Raw genomic sequence first — 22,242 nt, 5'->3', positions numbered from 1 at the left:
AAAAAACTCATTTTAAGAATCAGCATTACATTAGTTCAAGTGAATGTTTGCACAAACATACGTAGGTTTATGTTGTATATATATATATATATATATATATAGTTTTGTATCTCTGATCAAATTCTTGAACTTGGTATTTCTTTATTTAAATATCCTAAAATAATTTATCATTAAAAATACTGGGATACCAACTGGATCTCAAATATTTCAGTAAATGGTGTGTGTCAGTATTTCTAGACTTTTCTAAAATTTCTGAAAAGTCTCTCTAGGGAAGGTAGGGTAATGGTAACGGTCAATGGATCTGTGTGACCAAATTAGTCCTGCAGAAATGCTAATTAATTTTTTTTTTAACTTTCAACCACCTTAAAAAACAGCAACTGGTGACATTTAAAGACTCATCAACTCAGACTGCAAGTCACCCTCATTTTAAAGTTTTTTAACTTAAACGTGTAAGTTATTTCAAGTTGAAGCAATGCAGGGTTTGTCCAGCTTATAAACTTTGTGTGTTTTTTTTACAGAAAATATTGCTATTACGGCTCTACAAGAAGCTGTAGCGATGACAATCACCCCAGAACTCAGTAACAAGGGACCTACATGTGCCGACACACACATCAGCACAGAGATGGAGGAAAAGGCAGGCGTGAAAAAACTGAAGGAGAAAGCTGCAATGGAAGCTGAGAAGGAAGTGAAGCAAGCTGAAAGGGAAAAAGAAGTCAAAGGGAATGAAAAGGAGGAGAAGGAGAGCCTGGTGGAGGAGAGCTTGAGGATGATGAGCTGGGTGGAGGTGGCCAACGAGAGGCCGAGCTCTGAGAAGACCAGCGAAGCAGAAGCCATGCTGAAGGCAGAGCAAGGGAGGGACAGTGCGGAAGAGCAGGTGCTGCTGGAGATGGAGGTGGAGGGGAGAAGCACAGAGGAGGCAGAGAAGGAGCAAACGCGCTCGGTGGAGGCAGAGCTGGCAATGATGGAGGAGAAGTGGAGGGAGCAGTGTGCAATCAACGAGACACTCAAACAGCGGCTGGCCGATGAAGAGGAGCGATTTAGAGTAAGAAACTTTGAAACAAAAACTCTGTGTTGGATGAAATGCTGCTACCCCAAAAACACACTTGAATGGTTTTTCTTCTGATTCCTATTACACACACAGTAACTTTATCAGAGTAACAAGGTTACAGTAGATCATAGACATTTCCATTCTTAATGGAGATATCTAAATGTTAGAATGATTCAAGACTGAGTATTGACCAATACAAAGTCTCATTGTGATTCCTGCATTTTCTCAAAGCACACATTGCAAACTAAACTCCATAGACTGTCAATGACATGTTGAGAAGTAGCTTTATTAAATGTGTTTATCACGTTTATTTGTTAATTAGCCATGTTAGCCATAATCACTATATACTGAATGTCATTTTCAGACACTAAAGATAAAAAAGCAAAGGTTGTAAGTTCAGGTGTACTCAGTGACCAAGTAATGAGATCAGACTGGGAAAATATCTCCCATACTTGAGATTGGTTCAGCACATCCCTAGTTCTGAATAATGAATACCACATTAGGTGCCAAGTCTTAGCTTTATTTTTTATTAAGCTTGTGTACAATAAAAAAAATATGGAAATTACAGTATTCTTCTTAAAGAAATTGGGGTCCAGCTCTTGGTTGCTGTTTTGTCTCTCTGTTTTTCGTCTGTCCACTGGGTTGGTTCACATTGCTGTCTCACTACCAGAGTGGTCAGGTGATAGACTGGACCAGTAAAAAGCATTTATACCTCTTGGAAAGTTCTTTAGTTGGTCTGACTGCAAGTTTCAGATCGATGTCCTGCTGAATGATGAAATGCCATCCATTGAAGTGTTGACAAGCCCAAGTTGTAACACTCCCACCAGGTTTGATGTATGGGTTTCATCATGGGTTGTTCTTTTTTTGGTGCACATCTCTTCCCCTCACTGACATCAGTATGATCGAGTTTGGCTTTAGTTTCTTCCATCCATAAAGAGGCCCGTCAATATTATGAAGTTTTAGTAGATGATTAATTGCACAAATCATTTTAGACTTTCTCTGTTCCCCTTTTGGCATTTGTAAAGTGTAACCCTTTAGTTTTATTCAGTTTAATGTGTCATTTATGTCGTGTCAAATGACAAAATCGAAATGCATTTTACATGAGGAAACCTAAAAATTCCCTCTCATTTGCTAGGTCCTGTTAAAAGTTTGTCTGAAGCAGTTTGGATCTGTTGGAAGCGGTACCTTATAAAGGAGCACAAATACCAGTATGTCTAAAATATAAGCCTACATGGCAAATTTGATGTGACCACATGAAGGAGTTGCAGTGAGATGACATTTAAAACTTTATCTTAAAAATCTGGAAGCAGCTCTCATTTCTATATAAATTCCCCCAAAAATGTGGTTCTTGGCTAAGATGTCTTTTCTTTGATTCTGTTGAGTCAATTTATTCCAAAGAATCACCAGAAATTATGAGTATTTTTGTTTAAAAGCACATTAAAGGATTACAAGAAAATCTAGCTTGTTTAAAAACAAAAAAATAAGGTTCTTATGATCACGTCAATCACAGGCCAAATCTTAAAATTTTCTTCCACATCTCTGCTCATTTCTCTTTTTGCAAGTTGATACAAAGCTTTTCTGTGTTTTGAGTCATCTTTTGGTCAGGCAGCAGAGTTATCTTCAACTTTGTAATGGCCGACACTGCTCAATGTGAGCTGTGGCTTCAGTGTCTGCGTGTGGCAAAAGCATGCACTGAGTGATGATTTGCAAAGCTCAAAAACCCATAGTTTGTCCTAAATCGAATGTTAACTTCTTCAAATATTAAAAATGTGACATTTTTTTTAATTTGATGGCTGCAGATACCCAAAATATGGGTTTATGAGAGTTGCATATCATTACATTCTGTTTTTGTTTACATTTTTCACAGCATTACAACTTTTTGGAAATAGGGGTTGTAAATTATATGATCCAAACATTTGGTCAATAGTGTTTAAAAATGTTGCATTTTCTCCGCAACATCTGCCTTAATGAAGTACGAAAGTTTGATAGTAAAAAGCTATGTTTTACTGTAGTCCGCATAAATTGTTTTCGAATACAATGTGCTGACACCAGAGAGAGAAATGTGGGCCTGATCCACATACTGATGTTGTGAATCATGGGCACTACATCACATCCACAGATGAGTCGATATGTGTGGTATGTGCACACATTATTGAACAGAGCTCTTGCATTTTGTGTGCAAACGTCCGCCAAAGCACTGACTGGCATTTAATCTTGGTGAGTGAGTATGTGTTTATCAGTGTTGTAAAACAGCTCTCCCTTGACTTTGATAGAGTCTGCTGTCTGAGGCAAGTGCTCGGGGGCCCAGAGCTACCCCTTAATAGCCCCAGAGACCGACGAGAGAGGCAGACGCAAAAGTCTGTGCTTTACGGCTGTTTACATCAGCCAGCCAGAGGATGGAAAGAGGGAGAGGAATATGTGGGGAGAGACACAGAAATACACCATTGCAGACTCCCTTCACCTGAACTTAACCCTCTAATGCTGTGTCGTAAATTCATGACAAGAGGGGAGAACTATAGAGGACAAAAGAAGATGAAAGAGAATTAGGGGGGTAAAGCAAAAGAAGCAGGGAGAATTTAAAAGTGATGAGATCAGGACAGACAGACATGAAGCAGAAAGGAACCATTGGGGGGGGTCAGATTTGAAACCTTTGAAATGGGGTGAAATAAGAGAGGAGCAAGCAACCAGCAATGTAAACTATCCCACCGGGTCAGTTCTGTTTGAGAGTGAGAAATTTATGATGACCCTCTGACCGCTTCATCTTCACCCCCCTCTCCAAACACTGGCCTGGTTTCTTTGGTTTTATTTCTTTGCTTTACAATAAGCCCCACACACTCGACACTGCACCAGGTTAAATAATAGCCAAATAATTCGCTCGGATGTCTGTGCATATTCATCATCAGCTGACAAAAAATGGAAGCAGGAAGGAGGTTCTTCTATCAGCCAGATAAGATCCTTTCCAGCTGAGCTTCCGCAGGAAGGATTTTTACTGAGACCTTTTAAAGAAAGTCATGTGGGCCAACAGAAGTGAAAACACTAATTTGTGGGGTACAGTTCTGAACTTTACTCATATAACACTTTTTTTTTTTTTTTAATCTTTGTGTGTCTTGTAACCAGGTACAGATGGCAGAGCGAGCCAGCGAAGTGACTGAACTCAAACGCAGCCTCGCTCAGGCTCTTAAAGAAAAAGAACAGCTACAGGAGGTAAAAATCTTGAGCCAGTGCAACTTTGAATATTTTGTTCTTAGTGCAGCATTGTTGCTTCTTAGTATGCCACTGATAAACTAATTATTTATAGGTAAAATTGTGCTGATATCCTTCTTCAGGAGCTGCAAAATTTTCATCATAGAATAAACTGAAAGTCGAAGTTACATATGTAGATCCACACTCCACACCAGAGTCCATAACAAGATCTTTACTTTTAATTATATTCAGCTTTTCTTTAGAGTCTAAACTCTTTCTGTAGCTTTTTTCCTTCCAGCTCAACACTCCCCAAACCATCTAATTAATACATCTATACCTCCTTCTTTCGCCCTCAGGTACAGTGCCATTAGACAGTGCAAATGCCACATAACGTGTCTGTTTCACCTTCCCAACCCTGGTTTAAATGTTAAACCTGATAGCAGCGCACTAATGAAGTCATCAAGAGTGGAGATCAGGGAGGAATAAAGAAAGCACAAAAAAAGGGAGAGGGTGCGTGCCTCCATCAGAGCAGAGGGAGCCAGAGTCTGACACCTATTACAGTAATGAGTAGGGTACTAATGCTCTTGCTTCAGATATATTCGCAAAGGGCAGAAACAGTGTTTAGGGAAATTAAACTGTAAGTTAAAATTACTTAGTCACCTTGTGGTTCCAACATTGACAATGTGCTGTGGAAATGTGGACTGAATTAGTTATAAAACTGACAGTGATTGTGTTTCTTTTGACCATTTAGCATATTGAGCAGAATTTAAAAAGATTAGAGAGGATGAAACAAAAATAATCAAATAGTATCAACATAAAATATATTTATTAAAAGATTAAATATTTAGTAATGGATATGTATCTGTCAAATCAGACAGTGTGTGTGTGGTTAAGTACCAACTCTCACAGGTGGATGCTGCATCCCCATCTCTTCTCCAGGAGCTGCAGCGTTTTGTGTCCAGGCAGAGGGAGAAGGAGGCTGCTTCTCAGGGCGCTGAGGTTAGGCAGCCAATGGTACTGCAATACCCTCTCCCTTACCCCCAGGACCCCTCCCCTCCACCACTGGTGCCGCAGAGGCCCGCTGAGCTACAGTACGGCAATCCCTACTCCACCGATATCTCAAGAGGTGGGAGGAATGAAAGCTTCATTAATTTGTACGCAGCATGCCTCTGTTCTGTTCTATCATTGCTTATGTTACTCTTTTACAGATCGGGTGGATGTTGCACTGTCTCCTGAACACATGCTGCGTCCCCCACCTGAAGCTCCTCCCTGCCCCCCTCCTTGCGCACCCCCAGTCACACCCCCCAGCCCTGGTCCTGGAGTGCCAGGCTGGGACAGAAAGGTGGTTTGCATCCAACCATCGCGCAGCACAAGTCCCCCTGAGAACATCGAGCATTCACCAGAGGAGGCGCAAAAGGTAAGAAGGAGCACACTAACAACCATATCTGTTCCTTCTACATGTCAGTAAACTACATGGCCATGTCTTTTTTTAAACGGCATTCATTTAAATACACTAACACGATCACACAGCATCCAAACTGCACTCACAGCCTTTGTTTCAAACCCAAGCTTTGTATTTTGCAGCCCATGAATTCTTGTCACGAATATCCCTCCGTTACTGCACCTCTCATCTGTTTCTGTCTCTAGGGCGCCACTCCCTCACAGACTAAAGAGAAATACAGCTTGCCCTTAAAAGACGAAGCTTTAAACTAATTTGCATTAAGCTCTAATTAATGTCACTCCCTTGTAGCACAAGAGAGAGATAGATAATCAGAGCTGAGAGAGTAATTAGGAGATTTTGAATAGACCCAGACCTGTGATTGGTTGTTGACAGATTATATCTTTAGTTGTTTAAGAGAAACCAGGATAGAAACAAGTGGAAATTTACTGCATGCTAATCCTAGAAACATAGTTGCACATACTGAACATTTATGGTTAATTACGACTGTCTTTTCTTAAATGATTGTGTTTATAAATGCTGCAGTGAAGGGAAAAAAACATGACCAACTACACATCCTTTTGTGTGTCGAAGGTAGGTGATGGAGCTCAGCCGTCATGTGATCATCAGTCCAACAGACGCAGTGAAGCAAGGAGCAGCTTCTGCTTTGACTCCAGGTAACTTCCCAATTCATAAATATAATGAGGATCTACTGCATGAGCGGGAAAGAAAGAAAGAACAGTCCATCAATAATTATCATCCATGGTTGAGAGCCTGTATTTAACCAAATTCACCAAAAGCCTAAAGACCAATTCCTTAACTGTTCCCTCAAGGTAAATATGTACTTAAATAAATTATTTATAACCGTTTTAATTAGCTCTTGTGAAGCCAAAATCTACCAAATTATTATTTTGGTCAGTTTCATTCTGACCTCACTTGGCTGAAATTTTATCTCCCTTTTATCCTCCCCACCCACTCCATGTTGTCCTCTTCCCCAGTAGTGACGTTCACAAGCGCTGCCCACTATGCGAGGTGATCTTCCCACCACACTTTGAGCAGCGCAGCTTTGAGCAGCACGTGGAAAGCCACTGGAAGGTGTGCCCAGTCTGCTCCGAGCAGTTCCCCCTCAACTGTCAGCAGCAGCTCTTTGAGAGACACGTCCTCACGCACTTCGACGGCCACGTGCTCAACTTTGACCAGATTGAATGAAGGACGCGAAGGAGGAAGCTCGAATTCTGACATACAGTGTGTGTACGTGTGTGTTGTCAGCTATTAGTTCATTTTGATTGCGGGTTGGTTAAGTTGTCTTGTTAAAAAAAAAAAACTAAATCAGCACTTTTTTGCAATCTTATAAAGGTTTTAAAGAATGTAGTTGACTTCTAAAAGGAAGAAGAGTATACTGTGGCTAATTAGGGTAGCTGTTACTTTAATACGAATTTTGGGAGTAGTGCCATGATCCTTTATTTTTTATTTATTTATTTTTTTATTAGTTTTACGCCCATCTTTTAAGCATCTTTTTAAGTGCATGCTTATGATCTTTAATAAAATTCCCATCCACTAATTTCTTGCCTATTTTGTAGGGCGTTGTAGAGGTTTGAGTTGTGGCTTTAAGGAGAGAGGGGGAAAAAAAAGTAGTTTTATAATACTTCTTTAAATTAAACTGAACATACATACATATGTAACAAAACAACCAAGAGAGTGTGTCATCTTTTAGTTACCCACAGAAATGAAACAGAAGTACAAATGCAGAGTGAACCGGAGTGTTTCTACTTTAAAGTCACTTGAATGTGTACATATGAGATATCTTCCTGTTCTGCTGTATGTATGAGCGTTTTGCAAAGATGTCAGATGGTCTTAACAAAAACAGCACTACGTTTTCATGTATCTGCACTAAATAAGGCTTTACCCTGAATGTATTGTACATAATTGAAATGAAGTATAAGTTTTGGAGAGACCTGTGAATTGCTGTTGTCAACCTGTCCTCTCATCATTGCCTCATGTTTAAATTATGAAAAACAAATGGGCCAATGATGTTTCACTTCCCTTTGTGCACTTTGTTCTCTTGGATCGGTCATTAGCAACGGGACTGAAAGGTCATGTATCGTGTTTTAGACAAAAATACGCTGCAGGATGCTGCATTATTGACACTTTATTTATGGTTTTTAGTTTTTTATTTGGAACTGTGAAGTTGCTGCTTTATGTACATGTTGGTCCTCATGACTGAATGTCATTTAAGTGTATTTTCACAGGGCTTCATACCACTGCTTGTCTAATTTTCCATCATTTCAACTCATTTCCCTGACAGTGTTGTATTCAGGCTTTAAAAACTGCACATGCGCAGAAATCTCAAGGCAAATCAGTGTGTCATGTGTCTGACTCCACCCTTTTAATGTGAGAATGTCAAGAAGGTGGTCTACGTGTGGACTGCAAAGATCTTTATGAATAAATTAAGCTTGTCTAAATGATTTTCACTGCTTTGTATCTCATTTGGGTTGCATTGGGAGGGAAAAAATTAAGTGCTGCAGATTTTTTTTACTTTATTTTGCTGTTTACATATAAGCAGCTCTTCTTTTATATAGAAAGACAGTTTGACATCATTTACAAGTCACTCATCTCAGAACCTGTTGAAACCCCATAAAAAGAGGGAAACGCTGGTCTGCACGTTACATACGAAAATATAATTTAAAAGCACTTGACAACAAACACACATTAAAATACATTCACTGTACATGGTATACTGACTGAAACCCTCCCTCATCCCCTCCTTCTGCACACAGCCTCTGCTCCGCTTCTCCCATTTGTGTTAATGCTGCAGACAACCCTCATGAATAGCATCGCCATGGTGATGGTGGTGTCTGTGAAGCAAAGGTTGGTTTTACGAGTGTTTGACAGCTTGACTGTCTGTCCCTGCTGAGAAAGACCTCCCCTATGCCTGAAGGCTTCTTCTATTATTATCCAGGGTTAATCTGGACACTGAAACTGGAACTACAGATTAGACTTGGAGCATCTTTGAAGCCACATTTGTGCTGGTTTGTTCAGCAGCACGCTAGATAGATGCATTGACGTCTTAAATGATTAATTAAATTTGTGGAAACTTTGCAGTGCAAACCCAAAAATAAACTGGAGGAGAGGAGGATGCGTGCATGTTGAAGGTCAGTGTATCCATCAAACGAAGGCTCTGCAGCTGAATCTAAACTGCATGAGAGGGGAAAAAAAATTGATGCCATGAACAAAAGTGATAGCACCACTCTCCCCAAGTGGATGATGAAATCCCAGTCAGCCTGGCACAGAACCATGACACATCCCAGTACTGAAACACACAGATACAGTAATACTCTCAAGGCTGATGACTTGGATGTAGCTGAAACGTACACATACACATAATGGACTGGAATGCTGCTGTCTACAACACACAAATGACAAGTTGTAGATGGTAATCTCCTTTAAATATGAATGCAACCTCATCTTCAAAAAAGCATGCATGAAAACATTCTGCTCACGTACATCTGTGTGCATTTTGGAGGCGCGATAAACAAGAAAATCATTGCCACACGTTTGACGGCTTCCACAGTGAAACCATCATGATAAACCCCCACCCATCCCACCCCTCCCATCAGGCACATGGTATGGTCAATGTTTGGCAGTGGAGAGCTGTTGGCAACGATCATGGAAAAAAAACATAGCAACAAAGACATTGGCAACCGCAATATGATGCTTAGGCCACGTTAGCGGCTAAGTCTGTGGAGCACAGCTCTGGCACTCTGAATGAGGAAACATGGATGACTCCGGGAATGAGAAGTTTAGGAAACAGGCTGCGTTCTCTTCCTGATCAACAGTGAAATACCGCACACAATTCAGAGTGTATCAAATGGAAAGGAGTATTGGATTTGTAAAAATATCTCAACTTTCCAACTCTAAAATCAGCCAGCTGTTTTTAAACCACAAAACTGGCTGTCTCAGCAAAGAAGGAATGGAAAAAACACGTAACGATACATACAAAACACTAAATCTACAACACTGACAGAAATATATAAAATAAAGCTTGAAAATAAAGTGTAACTATGAATATGCTCATGAATACTTTTATATTTTTTATGTACACATACATATCTATTGTTTATATATCAATATATCTGTTAAAAGTATAACTTAACTCTTGCTTTTACTCCCAGAAGTGACCATGAAGGCACAGACCTAAGCTCAGCCGGACTCTACAGCCAGCAGACAGGGAGTGTAAAAACTACTGATCTCATATCAGCACTAGAAGCCAACTTCTTCCGGCTCAGGGATGAGCAGGAAAACGGCAGAAGTTGTTTGGATTTCCTGTTTCACATCTTTTTTTTTATGTTTCTCCTTTCTTCTTTTATATCATTTGTTTTTTTTTGTCTTTTCTTTCTGTTGTTTTTTACAGTTAGCACCTTATGTTATAAGTGAAACAATAGAAAAAAAATAGCATAAAAATGATAGCATAAATGAAATGTGCAAATGTACATCAATAGAAATACTACAAAGATACATATTTTAAAAAATACAAGTGATATAGATAGAAAAAAAATGTAACAAATTAAATGGTGACAAAAAAAAACAAACAAACAAACAAAAAAAAAAAAAAAAAACAAACAAACAAAAACTTAAAGCATGCACTTGATCCTTTAGTGTGTAGGTTGGGGAAGGAAAAGTCGGGACCGGGACAGGGCTTGGGTTGTTGACGGGTGTGGCCACCAGCTTTAGCCTTGAATCTTGCGCAGGATCTCGGTGGAGACGGGCGGATGGAAGTTGATGGTGTGGTGTCTCAGCCCCTGCGAGGTCTTGTAGCTCTTGCCACAGCGACATTTGAAGGGTTTCCTCACGCGGATCTGCGTTCGGTGGCCGTTCTTGGCGTGGTATTTGATTCCATTTACATTCTGGATAAATAAGGAATGAGGACAGAAAGAGGTGAAAGGTTAAAAAATACCTTCTTACTGGGGAAGTGCCGATCTGATATTGATATCGGTGCCGATATTGAAGAAAATTCTTGATTGCGTATCAGCGATCCATAGGTGCAGTGTGTCTATTTAGTGTAATTCTGTGCACTTGGACAACTAACACACCAAACTTGACAAGTTGGGACTATCTGATTTTTTTCCAAGCTACTAAAGCTATTGTTTTATTCAGCAGCTTTTGTAATGGATGTTTATTTCAGGGTTTAAAGTATTTCGGCACCGTGCCGGATCTCCGGCTTGCATAGATTTTGCACCGGAAAAAAAAAGAAAAAGAAAAGATTATTTAATAAGTTAATGTTCTAATTTGGACTATTGTCACTTTGAGTTAATATAGCAGTGGTGTGAGATGAACGCAGCTTTGCTCTCAATTAAACGCATTAATAACCGATCTGAAGCTGAGCTGAGCTTTGAAAAACGTGTGGTTGAGAGATCCAGCTGTAGTTTAAATCTACGCTAGACCACAGATTGCTATAATAGTGCAGAGACGTTGATGAATAGCTCAACGTTAAATAAAACTACAATCAAACTACGCTACATCAGTTTTATCGGCGGGATGGAGGGTAAATTTGTGAAACCTGGTTATTATCTCTTATTTACGCCACATATTATCCGACACATGCTCTCTGCCTGCCTGCTGGTGGGAGTGTGCTCACCTACGTGTGCAGGTGTCTTTGGACATCAGGCGGAGCAGAATTGTGAACATGCGACCATGCAGAGTCAGAAAGAACATGCCATCATTTCAATAAGGTAAATAACTTCAGGCTGATTAGTTTTTAAACACCGGTGTTGAGCATGGATGAGAAATAATAGAATGGCTGTACTCCACTAGCTAATGGAGGTCAAAATAAATACAAATAGATTAATTAACAATTATAAAGAGATTTTGTTCTTGTTTATTTTTATAAATGTTTTAATCCAGGTAGTCAAGCTATAGTTTTTTTTTTTTTCAGTTTCACCACTTTATTTTACACTGGGTGTTATACACCTACTTCCACTGAACCAGAAGAAGTTTTGTTTATGTTTTACATGTTTGACCAAGCTTGTGAAGCTTATTTAAGATTGAAGTTTATTTAAGATTGCTGTACTGGTGCACAGTTGTTAAATAAATATTTCAGTACATTTATATCTGTTTGTTTTTAAAATTTAGGAAAGAAATTTTAAGTCAAGTCACAAAATAAAGATCTCAGTCTTTTCCACACAATGAGACATAATTTGTTAGGTAATTCAGCGCTGTTTTTCTGTATCGATTTCAACTTATTTTAAATCTCAGATATCTGTATTCGTATTGGAAGTGAAAATACATGGATTAAATCATCCCTACTGCTTACTAGGCAGCCTAAACCTCAGTTTCTTCAAACACCCTGGTTACAAACATTGCTTATGCCAAATATTTTGCTTTAATCTTATATAATTGTTAAGAAGGTTTAGTTTTGTTCTATTTAATAGTAACTTATCATCATAATCCATGTTTTATAGCTTTGTTACCATCTTTCCCTCTCCCTTTTAGATATCGGACTAAACATTCAAAATATGCCTAAATGGAAACACCTGTATCTCCCAGAGCTGGCCTCGTCACTGTAGATTCTTGGTTATTTTTTTGTTTTGTTCTTTTGTTTTTTACATATGAAATTTAAAACAGTCCAATCAGCATTAAACTTTGGAGGAGCTGAGACAAAATGTGGCTTTTCCCACGTTGTAGTTCTGGCCTGTGAGGGGAATTTAAAAATAATGCTCTAACACTGTCCATTAGCTAAGGCATTAGAATAGTGAGATGAATGAGGTTCTTGTTAGTAGTTATGAAAAATTAAAAAAAAAACAAATCTACCATCATATATTTATCAGTGCTTTCAATCACAGCAGTGTGGATTTATACTGTGTTTTTTAAAACATTATGCCTAGGCATGTGATACCACACAAAAGCTCCAGTGTAGATTTAATCACTGACAAAACCTCCATGTCCCATGGCAGGAGCTGACTTTTCCATCATCTGGTCTACCCTTACCTTATATCTCTTCTTACACCCGGGGACGGGGCAGGCGAACGGCTTCTCCTCTCCCCCATTCATGCACATGGAACTCAGGATAGACTCAGAGCTGATGGCGCTTTCTGTGGTCCACGACTCATCGCTGTCCGACTCCTCGTAGTCTACCTCCTCCTCATCATACTCGCTGCCTAAAGACATATTGGTGCCATGCAGAACAAAAAAACATTTGTCAACCCAGATGAAATATGGAAAGAGACATAGCCAAAAGAGCATCATGCCATGGGAATTCACCATGCAGAAAATGATTTGTGATTCTTTATCAATGCTTTTCTCTGTATTCTGCTGCTACTTACAGCCCACATGTCACTGGGATCAGACAAAACAAAACTGGTAATGCATGTGTGTGTGTGTGTGTGTGTGTGTGTGTGCGTGTGTGTGTGTGTGTGTGTGTGTGTGTGTGTGCGTGTGTGTGTGTGTGTGTGTGTGTGCGCGCGCATAAGTGTGTGTGCCTGTGAGTCAAAATGCAGGGATTGGCACTGAGAAAGGGATCATTAAGTGGGAGTGAATCCCATTGCTCAGCCTGGAAAAAGTGCTTTGCTAAGTGCAGAACATTTTCCACTCACGCATACATGCACACACACACAAGTATCCACATACCAAATTACTAGAAAAGTTCAGACCAACACAAGTACACATAAAGACCCACTGACCCCCCACCATACAACAGGAAATGTTGCACCTCAGCATGAGGAAATGGATAGCACCCTGGCACATGTTGAAAGAGGGTGTGTGTGAGTGTGTGTGTGTGTGTATCCATGCTGGTGTGTAAGCCCAGACCTAACACTAAGTTTGAAACCATTTGGGCTGGAAATGGACATCTGCTTCTGGGCTGTGCAACACACGGCCCCATGCAAACACACAGTGTGACAGCTGCTATGTAATTAGCAGAGTGTTGACTGGTTTGCTCACTGCAGGAGCTACCAAAGCCAGCACACAAACAAGACACACATACACACACACACACTCATATATATAAATAAATAAATATATAAATAAATATATATATATATATATATATATATATAGTGGTTGGGTTTCCTGCTTTCCACTCTGACTGCAGATTTCCCTCATGCTTTAAAATCTCGAGGAAAAACTGTATGGAAACATTCAAAACTACCCAATAACTTTTTATTGCTTAAAGAGAATAATTTGTGGTTTTCTATTTACAGTTCTGTGAATAAGAGGTGAGCTGCCTCGTGCTCTCTCCTGCCAGCTTTTCTTGGGTTTCTCACAGTAATGCTAAGTCACTGGACAGGTATGAAATAAGCTGCATTCCATTTGCATTACAAACATTTTCTTCTGTGTGCTGCATGAAAATGATAAACCTGCTCTTGATGGCGCAATCACAAACGCGAGGTTTGTTTCAGTTACTGGGTTAATTTTACATTAGTCACTTTCAACACCTCCATTCCCTGTACAAGTAAAAGTAATCCATCTTTTTTCCTCTCAAACACACGGTTCGACACACACACACACACCTGTCGTACCTGTGGGTGTGCTGCTGCGGAATGAGGAGGAAGGGGTGATGGGGGGCGTGACGGGAGGCGTCAGGTTACCGCTGGTGTGGCGGGGAGGTGTGGCCGTGCTGTTCCTGGACATTCCACCCGTGATGGACAGGGACAGCTTGGGTGTGGCCTTCTTCTTCATGGTTTCCTGTTCCCGGCGTGCTGCATCCGTCATGAACCTGACAGCAAAGAGGTTTGTCATGTATTAATGTTCCACTTTTAGGACAAAATGTACTATACTCTTGTATTTTGTTCTTGCTTTGCTCATTTTGTTACAAACTTATCAGAGGGGTCCAAATTAACACCTGCCATGAGTCAAATGTGATGCAGTGTCAAATCTTATTTTTACAGTTTTCTACTCTCTGATGTCTGTGATGTAAATTATGTGCTCAGGATAGAAGGAATCACAATGAAACTATTACAATGATGGTATTTATTACTTAAATAGTTCATGGTAAAGTTGTGGATTTGATGCTATCTGTTCTTATGTTCTCTAAAGCTTCATTTCCACCAAGGGGTCTGGCTCAGGATGGGTCAGTATGCATTTTTTTTGCATCTCCACAGGCAAAAACTGAGTAGAGTGTCATCCCACTTTTTTGGGACCCTTCCATTGGGGTCCCAATCTTATTGATCCAACAATAAAGGGTGAAGCTTGACACACTGCTGGATGTTCACAATTTTTAGCCTTTGTTTTTGTGTTTCTCTTTCTTCTTTTCTTATAATTCAAGGAAGGCAGTGCACCACTTTGATGTAATACTGTAATGTTAATGCATGAATTGCTATCCGGCTTGTACCTCACTTACGACCTTGTATGAATGGCTGTGGAAACGCAAAGGAAATTAAGGTTTACTGAACCAATCTGCACTGAACTGTGCCAACCCGTGCAGGGCCACTTGGCAGAAATGGGGCTTAAAATAAATGTAAGAATCTGCATATAACAAACTGGAAAAAGCTGATGCAATTGTATGACTGGTATGAGGAGGTTGATTTGCCAGGAAGTCAATCTTAACCCCAAAGTGATTTTTTTTCTGAAACACATTTATGATTTAAAGGGTATTCTACTTTAGTGCAAAGTGGGTTATTCTGTGCAGTGTGGTCTCTTGGTTAGAACTGGTTCATATAAAACCTGCTCCACTGAAAACTCATATCTCTGGCTGACTTTTTTTTATGTGTGTCAAGCTATTTTTAAGTGTTGTTACTGGGAGGACTCTTCTTTTATTTGTGCTTCCTAACTTTTCAGATTGAGTCTTAATGCCTTTTATCTCATCTAATCTGTAGATTTGAATTGAGACAGATGTCTACGGTGTGATTAAACAACTGAGCCGCTAAAGAAATTCTTGTAACAACATGGACAATAAATACGGATGACATTTACAGCCTCAGCCACTTGAGCAATTATCACTGAAAACAAGGCTCATTCCCACTCCCTCTTTGTTTTACCATTCCCTCTCTAAAAGATAGATCTTGTAGTAATTTGATGAGGCATTAAGTAAGATGCGACACACCGGTTGACTGAGCTAAAACACACAAACATGCCATGATCCTGAGGCGCTGCCTTTGGCAGCACAGGGAGTTGAGAGTGATTGTCTTGTGTGGTTTTGTCTGTTTTATGAGTCACTGGCATTCTGTCTATGGGAAGACATATCAGTCACTGAAAACTTTCTGAGTAAGTCACATGAGCACACACAGATGCAGACTTTCAATGGTGGAGCAATGCTGCCCTCTATAGATGCACACTTTTTAATATGGGCATGAATATGTGTACCTGTTAATGTAGCTCAGGGCGAGGTAAGTGGGCTGCTGTTGCTCCTGCTTCTCCAGAACCCGCGGATCTGTGTCTGAGAGAGAAAGAGACAATCAAATTAATTATGTCTGCCTGCAGAGGGAAGATGTGTAAATATTCTTAGCACATAGGTGACTCAGACATCTATTCTTCCTGCCACACAGGCTGATAAATCACTGGAGGTTTCCCACACTGGCTTCAGTGTAATAGTGGCTAATGTGCAGCACTCTGCAAATTCATTTAAGATACTTTCATAAGTCGTACATTCTTACACTGTGTTCACCAGGTGCTCGCTAAGACTGAAGGAGCAATTTGAAGTAGGCTGTGATGAATGTATTATGAATGTATATTAGTCAAGACGCGCACACACAAGCTTTTTCCAACTGACTTGCTAAGTCAGTAACACTACAGTAGGTACCTTCTATTGCCTGAGGGTAGCAGGGTTAACTTCAAAGTCACACTTCCCACCCCCTGGAAAACAGGAGCAAGTGTGCATGGAAAATCTGCCCCTGGGTTGAATCTGTGAACAACCAGTGCCATCAAGTGTTCAAAAAGGGGACATTCAAAAGGAGCTGAACTAAGAAAAAGTACAAAGCTTATTCCATGGCATCTATAGAGTGCGTGAGTGTGTGTGCATGCTAAGGAATAATTGTAGCTGCATATTTAATGGTTTGCAGATGCATTGCAATTCAGATCTGAGGACTCCAGGATGCTCCTTCCTACTAATCCCAACTGTGTGTGCTGGCCTTCTTAGCTCTTTCAGGCTTTCACACCTCATAATTGAAAAAAAGAATGCAGACTTCCCACGGTGCAGGAGAACACCAAGGAGACCAGCAAACAAGAAAATAACCTTGAAAAAAAAAGAGACCCACACTGCTGCCACTACAGAACAAACCACAATCCTACACAACCCTCTAAACAGAAAAAAAAATGGATGAAGAAAAACAAAGACAGCAGTTCAGTTATTTGTGTTCATTAGCACAAACAAGCTCACACACACTTACATCTCCACAGAGGTGGTCTTCGAGAGTTTTTTATAGCTGAACCTTATAATCCTACCTGCTGCTTAGATGTATAGACCAGAGCTCTTTTCACATGCATGATCAATCTCTCTCTCTCTCTCTCTCTCTCTCTCTCTCTCTCTCTCTCTCACACACACACACACACACACACACACACAAATCACAACTCTACCTAAACGACTGACATGGCTGAATCACAATTTGTGTGATGGTACTGATATCCAACAAGATGACATGATTAGGATGCCTCCTGAGTTTGTCTCAGTAGTTGATCAGCTATTTAATAATAATGTTAGACTCTGTGTAATGCAATGAATGAGACTTCTACATGATGAGATGTGTAAAAAAAAAGAGCCAAATGGAAAAAAAAATTGGGTGAAAATTTAACTTAAGGTGAGGATTGTGGGTGAACTAAGTGTGTGCATGTGTGCTGAGATGAGGGGGGTGTTGGTGGTAAAGGAATAGGCCTGGTGAAGAGAGCGAGAGTTGTAGTAAATGTTTGCTGGCTTTATGACATCCGCTCAGCTAACAGGACAGGAAGCTAAAACGCTGCTGATCCTGCTGCTGGAGCTGGAGGAAGGTCTGCATGTGCAAGTTAAGTAACCTGAGTGTGATTTCATTTCAGTATTATTTTTCTTTAAATGTTAGAACATCATTTTATCAGACTTGCATTTGCCCATGTTACATAACGATTGCACTTAAAAGTCTTAAGGGGACTGTATATAACCTATACAGTCCCTAGTAAATAACATTTCTGTAATTGAAAAACAGCTTAAATTGAAACAAACCAACAGCACACTTCTGCCCCCTACTGACTGCATGAATCCACAAGTGTGTGCACACTGTGTCATGTGTCATATGCATTATGTGTATGTGTTCAAACCAGGCCAAGAATGCATGGCTTGTTTTGCAGCCTGCTAATTAAGCCACAGAGAGCATTTTAACGTGTTTCTAGAGCAGCAGGCAACCGGATGGAGGGAGAAGAGAGGAGGAGGAGGGATGCGGGTGGGGTGTTGGGGGGGGGGGGGGGGGGGGGGGGGGCAGCTTCTCTTTAATTACACTTTCCAGTCTTCTGTGAGGCTCTCAGGCCCTGCGACTTCCGAAAAGCAAAATGTATGGGTGTGTGTAAGTGTGTGTGGGTGTGTTTGAGTATTTAGGGTAAAGAGAAGCTCTGCAGATTCAAGTTTGGGATGCAAGTTCAGTAATTGCTGTTACACCCTCACAGGTCATTCAGGAAGTATGGTGAACACGCAAACACATGCAATCGTGTTACACATGCTCACGTGTTACACATCTGACACTGGAATGGAAAACAATCTGTCAGAAATACTGGAGTACATGGCTGATTAATGGGGATTATTTATTGTATAATAGTGCATAATCCCATAAGTGGCAAATGCAGTTACAAAAAGGACAAAATATATATCTTGTCATTTTTTGCTTATTCAACAGGTATTATGTGAACAGGCAAATATTTTGATTAACCTATGAAAAAATTTGTAAAATTGGATAAATCTGCATGACTTTTAAATTGAAACAGAACATTTCCACACTTTTACTTTAAAATTCATCTAAATATTTTTCAAGATTTATTTAGCCATACGGTCCACATCAAAGCAAAAATACAAAAATTAAACACATATTTCCTCAGCTGTGTAATACATTGAAATAATATCAAGCATGTTTTCTTATGGTTCATAAAGACAGTTGACAACTGTATCTCTGAGATGTACTGTCGTGATTGTGGCATTTTTTATAATTATCTATTTACAAACCTTATACAAGTCCAACATTTGTATTAATGCCGTTGATCTGCCCTTTTTCAAAGGGAATCCAACAAATATTTTCCTCCAAGTTATGTGATCCTCCCATTCTTTTAGCTTAAATCAAAATGTGCCCCAAAAGTGAGGCTATTATTTTCTGTTATTTTCTTTTACCTTAACTCTGCAGAGTGTACACAGCAGTTAAGATAAACAATCAAATAAATAAGTATAATGATTTCTATCAACTCAGGCAATTAAATCATAATCGTCACAGACCTGCCTATCATACCATACTGATTTCAACTTTAAAATAAGTAATTAAGTCGCAGCATGCTTTACAAAAAAGCCAATTCTAACACATCTGACTTATTATTTTCAAACTCTGTTCAACCAGATATAAAATGAAAATCCACCTATGAAAAAGACAACAAAAAGAAAGGAAATTAGTCAAAATAAAGCCTAAATATTTTGGGATTTCATTGCACTTGAACCCAGATTTTGGCTTTCTTAATCTTGTCTTTCATGTCTCTTCCTGTCTTTTAATCCCAGCCTGTCTCCTCCTCCTTTGCCTGCTCTGTATCTGTTCAAGTAAAAGGCAGGTATGTGCTTGTGCAGGTGAGATCACAACACGGTGCTGTCGTGCACACAGGCACAGGAGCTTGACATCATTACATTCCTCAGACCTTACCTAGACTTACTGCACAAAGCGGTCAACAACAACTAAACACAATCCACCTTAGCCACTTCCCCCTGCATTCAGCTGTAATCTAAACAGCAGGGGAAGACTGCTCTTTCTTCTGGGATGAGGTCAGCACCAAGACCCACACATTATTCAATTTTCTCACGGAAGGGCTCATCTGTATATTTGCTACTAGCTATTGTGTGATGTATCACAGAAGGCAAAAGTCCTTATAAAGATGCAAACTAAGATTATGGAGTTAAAAAGCGGTTCAAACCAGCTGCTGGAGCAAGAGCTGGACTAGTTCAGGTTATCAGGCACATAAGATACCCTGCCACAAGAGGGCAGCAAAGACTGCAAGAGTAACAAAACGCTGCTGGGACAGGTTTGCACTGATTTCTTCCGCTGATTTAAGTCCCACTGGCTCACTTTTACCTCTACATATATCTTACAACATAAGCTTGGTATCAAATCTACATAAACTCATTTTTGTCTGCTTGCTCTTTCACAATTTGTGCATGCACGATGCATAAACAAACACAATCAAAGCAATCTTTTACTAACAAACAGCTTATTTAACAATCTGAAGCAAAAAAGTTAGGAAGATCAAAATAGTTTAGTATTTGATCAGGTGTCGTCATGCGCTACTACACTGCTTCAAAACCAAAAGGAGATGGGTGTAAAAACCAAATGCCACTAACCCCCTCCTCCTCGCTCACAATATTACCTCAAACCCACTCCATCTGTCACACTGGTCCCTGTGGTAACTGATCTGTGCACAATATTGATTAGACTGTGCGCGATCTTGACACTGCTGATGACAAGCCGTGGTATAAAGCGAGCACTGGGGCAATTCATTAATCCCAAAGATCTGGTAAACTGACTTTCTGCTCTGCTGACGAGTAGAGTCAAAGGTCAAGTTTAGAGCCAGATGGGGCATAAATCAGCGTCTGCTCTGTTTAGGATACAGGACTGAAAACTACATTTAATTTAGCATTTCTGTCCTTCATTTGTTCACTTTTGTGTTAGGTGGTCTATATACCCACAGGCCACGACATGTAAGGTGTAAAAAAAATTATCTAAATCCGTGCTTCATTTGGTTTATTTGAAAGCAATAAAGTGGTAACCAGTAAGTACTGTGACCCGCTACACTCTGCTTACCCTTGTAACCCATTTCAAAACATCTGCACACACTGATATTCCACATGTGATGTGTCATAGTGTAGGGTGTCATCACCACAGCTGGCGTCTACAGCGCTCTTTGTTTGTGAGACAGCAGGTGTGCAATAACTCAGCCAATGTACTGCCCCCAACCCTGTTAGAGACAGCCAGTTGCCATGGAGACTGGCTCAATGAAGCATCCATTTTACCCCCTCACCCCGTTCAAACAGATTCATGAAGATGGATACATGCTGGAAATAATGATTAGCCCCAATCAGCAGAGCTACACATGTATTCCTGCCTTAATGCTTATACTTATATATGATATATTGAGTTTATTCTAGAACATAGGATGATTGCTGTGTTTACATAGAAGTTAAGAGTGTGCTTCAAAAAGTTATGTAATGCTAGTTAAATATTTATTAACAAGCACTGCTGGTAACTAATAAATGTTTTGTTCTCTCTCTCCCTCTGAAACATCAAAGCAAAGAGAAGAAACATTCCCATTTCCCCATTTTTTCATTTACGTTTCTGCATAGTATCACTTGACAATGCAAAAACAAACTTGTCTACGAGCCAATCAGATGTCACTAATCCAGACATTAATTTTTCCTTCCTATTTAACCTCCTGCTTTTTTTTGTCTCTTGTATTAAAAGGTGGATAAACTAATTAAAAGTCTATTTATGCACGGTCGGTGACAGTTATCTGGGTTGATTGTCAGATGAAAATCTAATAAGGGATGCAACAAGTTAAGGTTTGTGCTTGGAGAAGAAAAATCTAATTATGTTACTGCATGTCTACAATAACTTGGTTAAACTAATGTAGTGACAGTGGTTCTAAGTGACACAAAGATAGTAGTGCAAATTGTGATGCCTTGATGAGAAACCAGAGGTAAGTAAGTGACAGACTGTTTGGCAGCTTTACACACCAGTGTTGTGAGAGAAGCTGTACTGCATCAGGCCTTGAAATGTAAACACAGACTGTTAGCTGAAAACCGCTGCCTGGTCGGGATGCTAGTTACACCCATTAGACCTACCCGGCCCTTACAGTCGAATTTTCGCTGCAAAGGTAACCATCTTAGCTAAATTAAACACACACACGTAATTCTAATACAAAGCATTCATTTTCATAATAATTAAAGTCTGAGCTACTAAAGAATTTGTACTCCAACGAGTCTCGACGAAGAGTGGTCACAGGGATAGCGGAATGCAATGCCGTGCCTATCTGCGTTTAGCTAGCTAGCTAGCTAGCAAATACCAGTTAGCTGCCTAGCTCCGTCACCCCCTCTTTGGCCCCAACTCACCGATGTGATTGTCCTCGATGTGGACGATGAGCTCGGCGAGAGACTCGAACTGGAGACCGCAGCCTCCGAACCTGCAAGAATTAGAGAAGAAAGAAGCAGCGGCGATGCCCGTCATGTTTTTGGTGCTGGTGCATTCACTGGGTTTCAGAGAGGTCCAGGAGCCGGGGGTGGTAAACGAGGAGGCAGAGGCTTCGGGTCCGGGGTGGGAGCGGAGCGGAGCGGGGCAGAGAGAGGAGCAGACACCGGGCGGCCAGACAGGACAGCGGCGGACGCAGCTGGGAGGCAGGCGTTACGGTGGGGGTGGGTGGGTGGATGAGGACAGGGTGGCTG

At 40.3% G+C, this 22,242-nt stretch overlaps 2 protein-coding genes across 4 annotated transcripts in view; one reads left to right on the top strand and one right to left on the bottom strand.

Moving 5' to 3' along the window:
* tax1bp1a (Tax1 (human T-cell leukemia virus type I) binding protein 1a) overlaps positions 1–8,134 on the top strand; it is a 19,460-nt gene extending 11,326 nt beyond the window's left edge. The window contains exons 12-17 of one of the 2 annotated variants that reach the window (XM_042012056.1): positions 519–1,042; positions 4,166–4,252; positions 5,171–5,357; positions 5,440–5,648; positions 6,264–6,346; positions 6,671–8,134. In XM_042012056.1, coding sequence (XP_041867990.1) covers positions 519–1,042; positions 4,166–4,252; positions 5,171–5,357; positions 5,440–5,648; positions 6,264–6,346; positions 6,671–6,878 — 1,298 coding nt within the window. In that variant the 3' untranslated portion in view covers positions 6,879–8,134. Of the gene's footprint in view, positions 1–518; positions 1,043–4,165; positions 4,253–5,170; positions 5,358–5,439; positions 5,649–6,263; positions 6,347–6,667 lie in introns of both variants that reach the window. The other variant, XM_042012055.1, reaches the window with a different exon arrangement.
* jazf1a (JAZF zinc finger 1a) lies at positions 8,116–22,242 on the bottom strand. 2 transcript variants are annotated; one of them, XM_042012058.1, is made up of 5 exons: positions 21,913–22,242; positions 15,966–16,038; positions 14,252–14,379; positions 12,654–12,823; positions 8,116–10,573 (listed from the first exon to the last, which is right to left on the bottom strand). In XM_042012058.1, the coding sequence occupies exons 1-5, from the start codon at positions 22,025–22,027 to the stop codon at positions 10,397–10,399; spliced, it is 663 nt and encodes a 220-aa protein (XP_041867992.1). In that variant the 5' UTR covers positions 22,028–22,242; the 3' UTR covers positions 8,116–10,396. The 2 variants fall into 2 exon arrangements, with proteins under 2 accessions (XP_041867992.1, XP_041867991.1); XM_042012057.1 differs by having other exon boundaries at positions 14,183–14,379; positions 21,913–22,237.

Source organism: Melanotaenia boesemani, chromosome 17, assembly GCF_017639745.1.
Source record: "Melanotaenia boesemani isolate fMelBoe1 chromosome 17, fMelBoe1.pri, whole genome shotgun sequence".
Taxonomy (NCBI): Eukaryota; Metazoa; Chordata; class Actinopteri; order Atheriniformes; family Melanotaeniidae; genus Melanotaenia; species Melanotaenia boesemani.
This window is presented reverse-complemented; position numbering and strand designations above follow the sequence as displayed.

Coding starts and splice junctions, on each gene's coding strand:
- jazf1a (XM_042012057.1), bottom strand. CDS start 22,027: ATGACGGGCATCGCCGCTGCTTCTTTCTTCTCTAATTCTTGCAGGTTC. Junction 16,039..21,912: donor CATCGAGGACAATCACATCG/GTGAGTTGGGGC, acceptor TTTCTCTCTCAG/ACACAGATCCGCGGGTTCTG. Junction 14,380..15,965: donor GCCCTGAGCTACATTAACAG/GTACACATATTC, acceptor CTTTGCTGTCAG/GTTCATGACGGATGCAGCAC.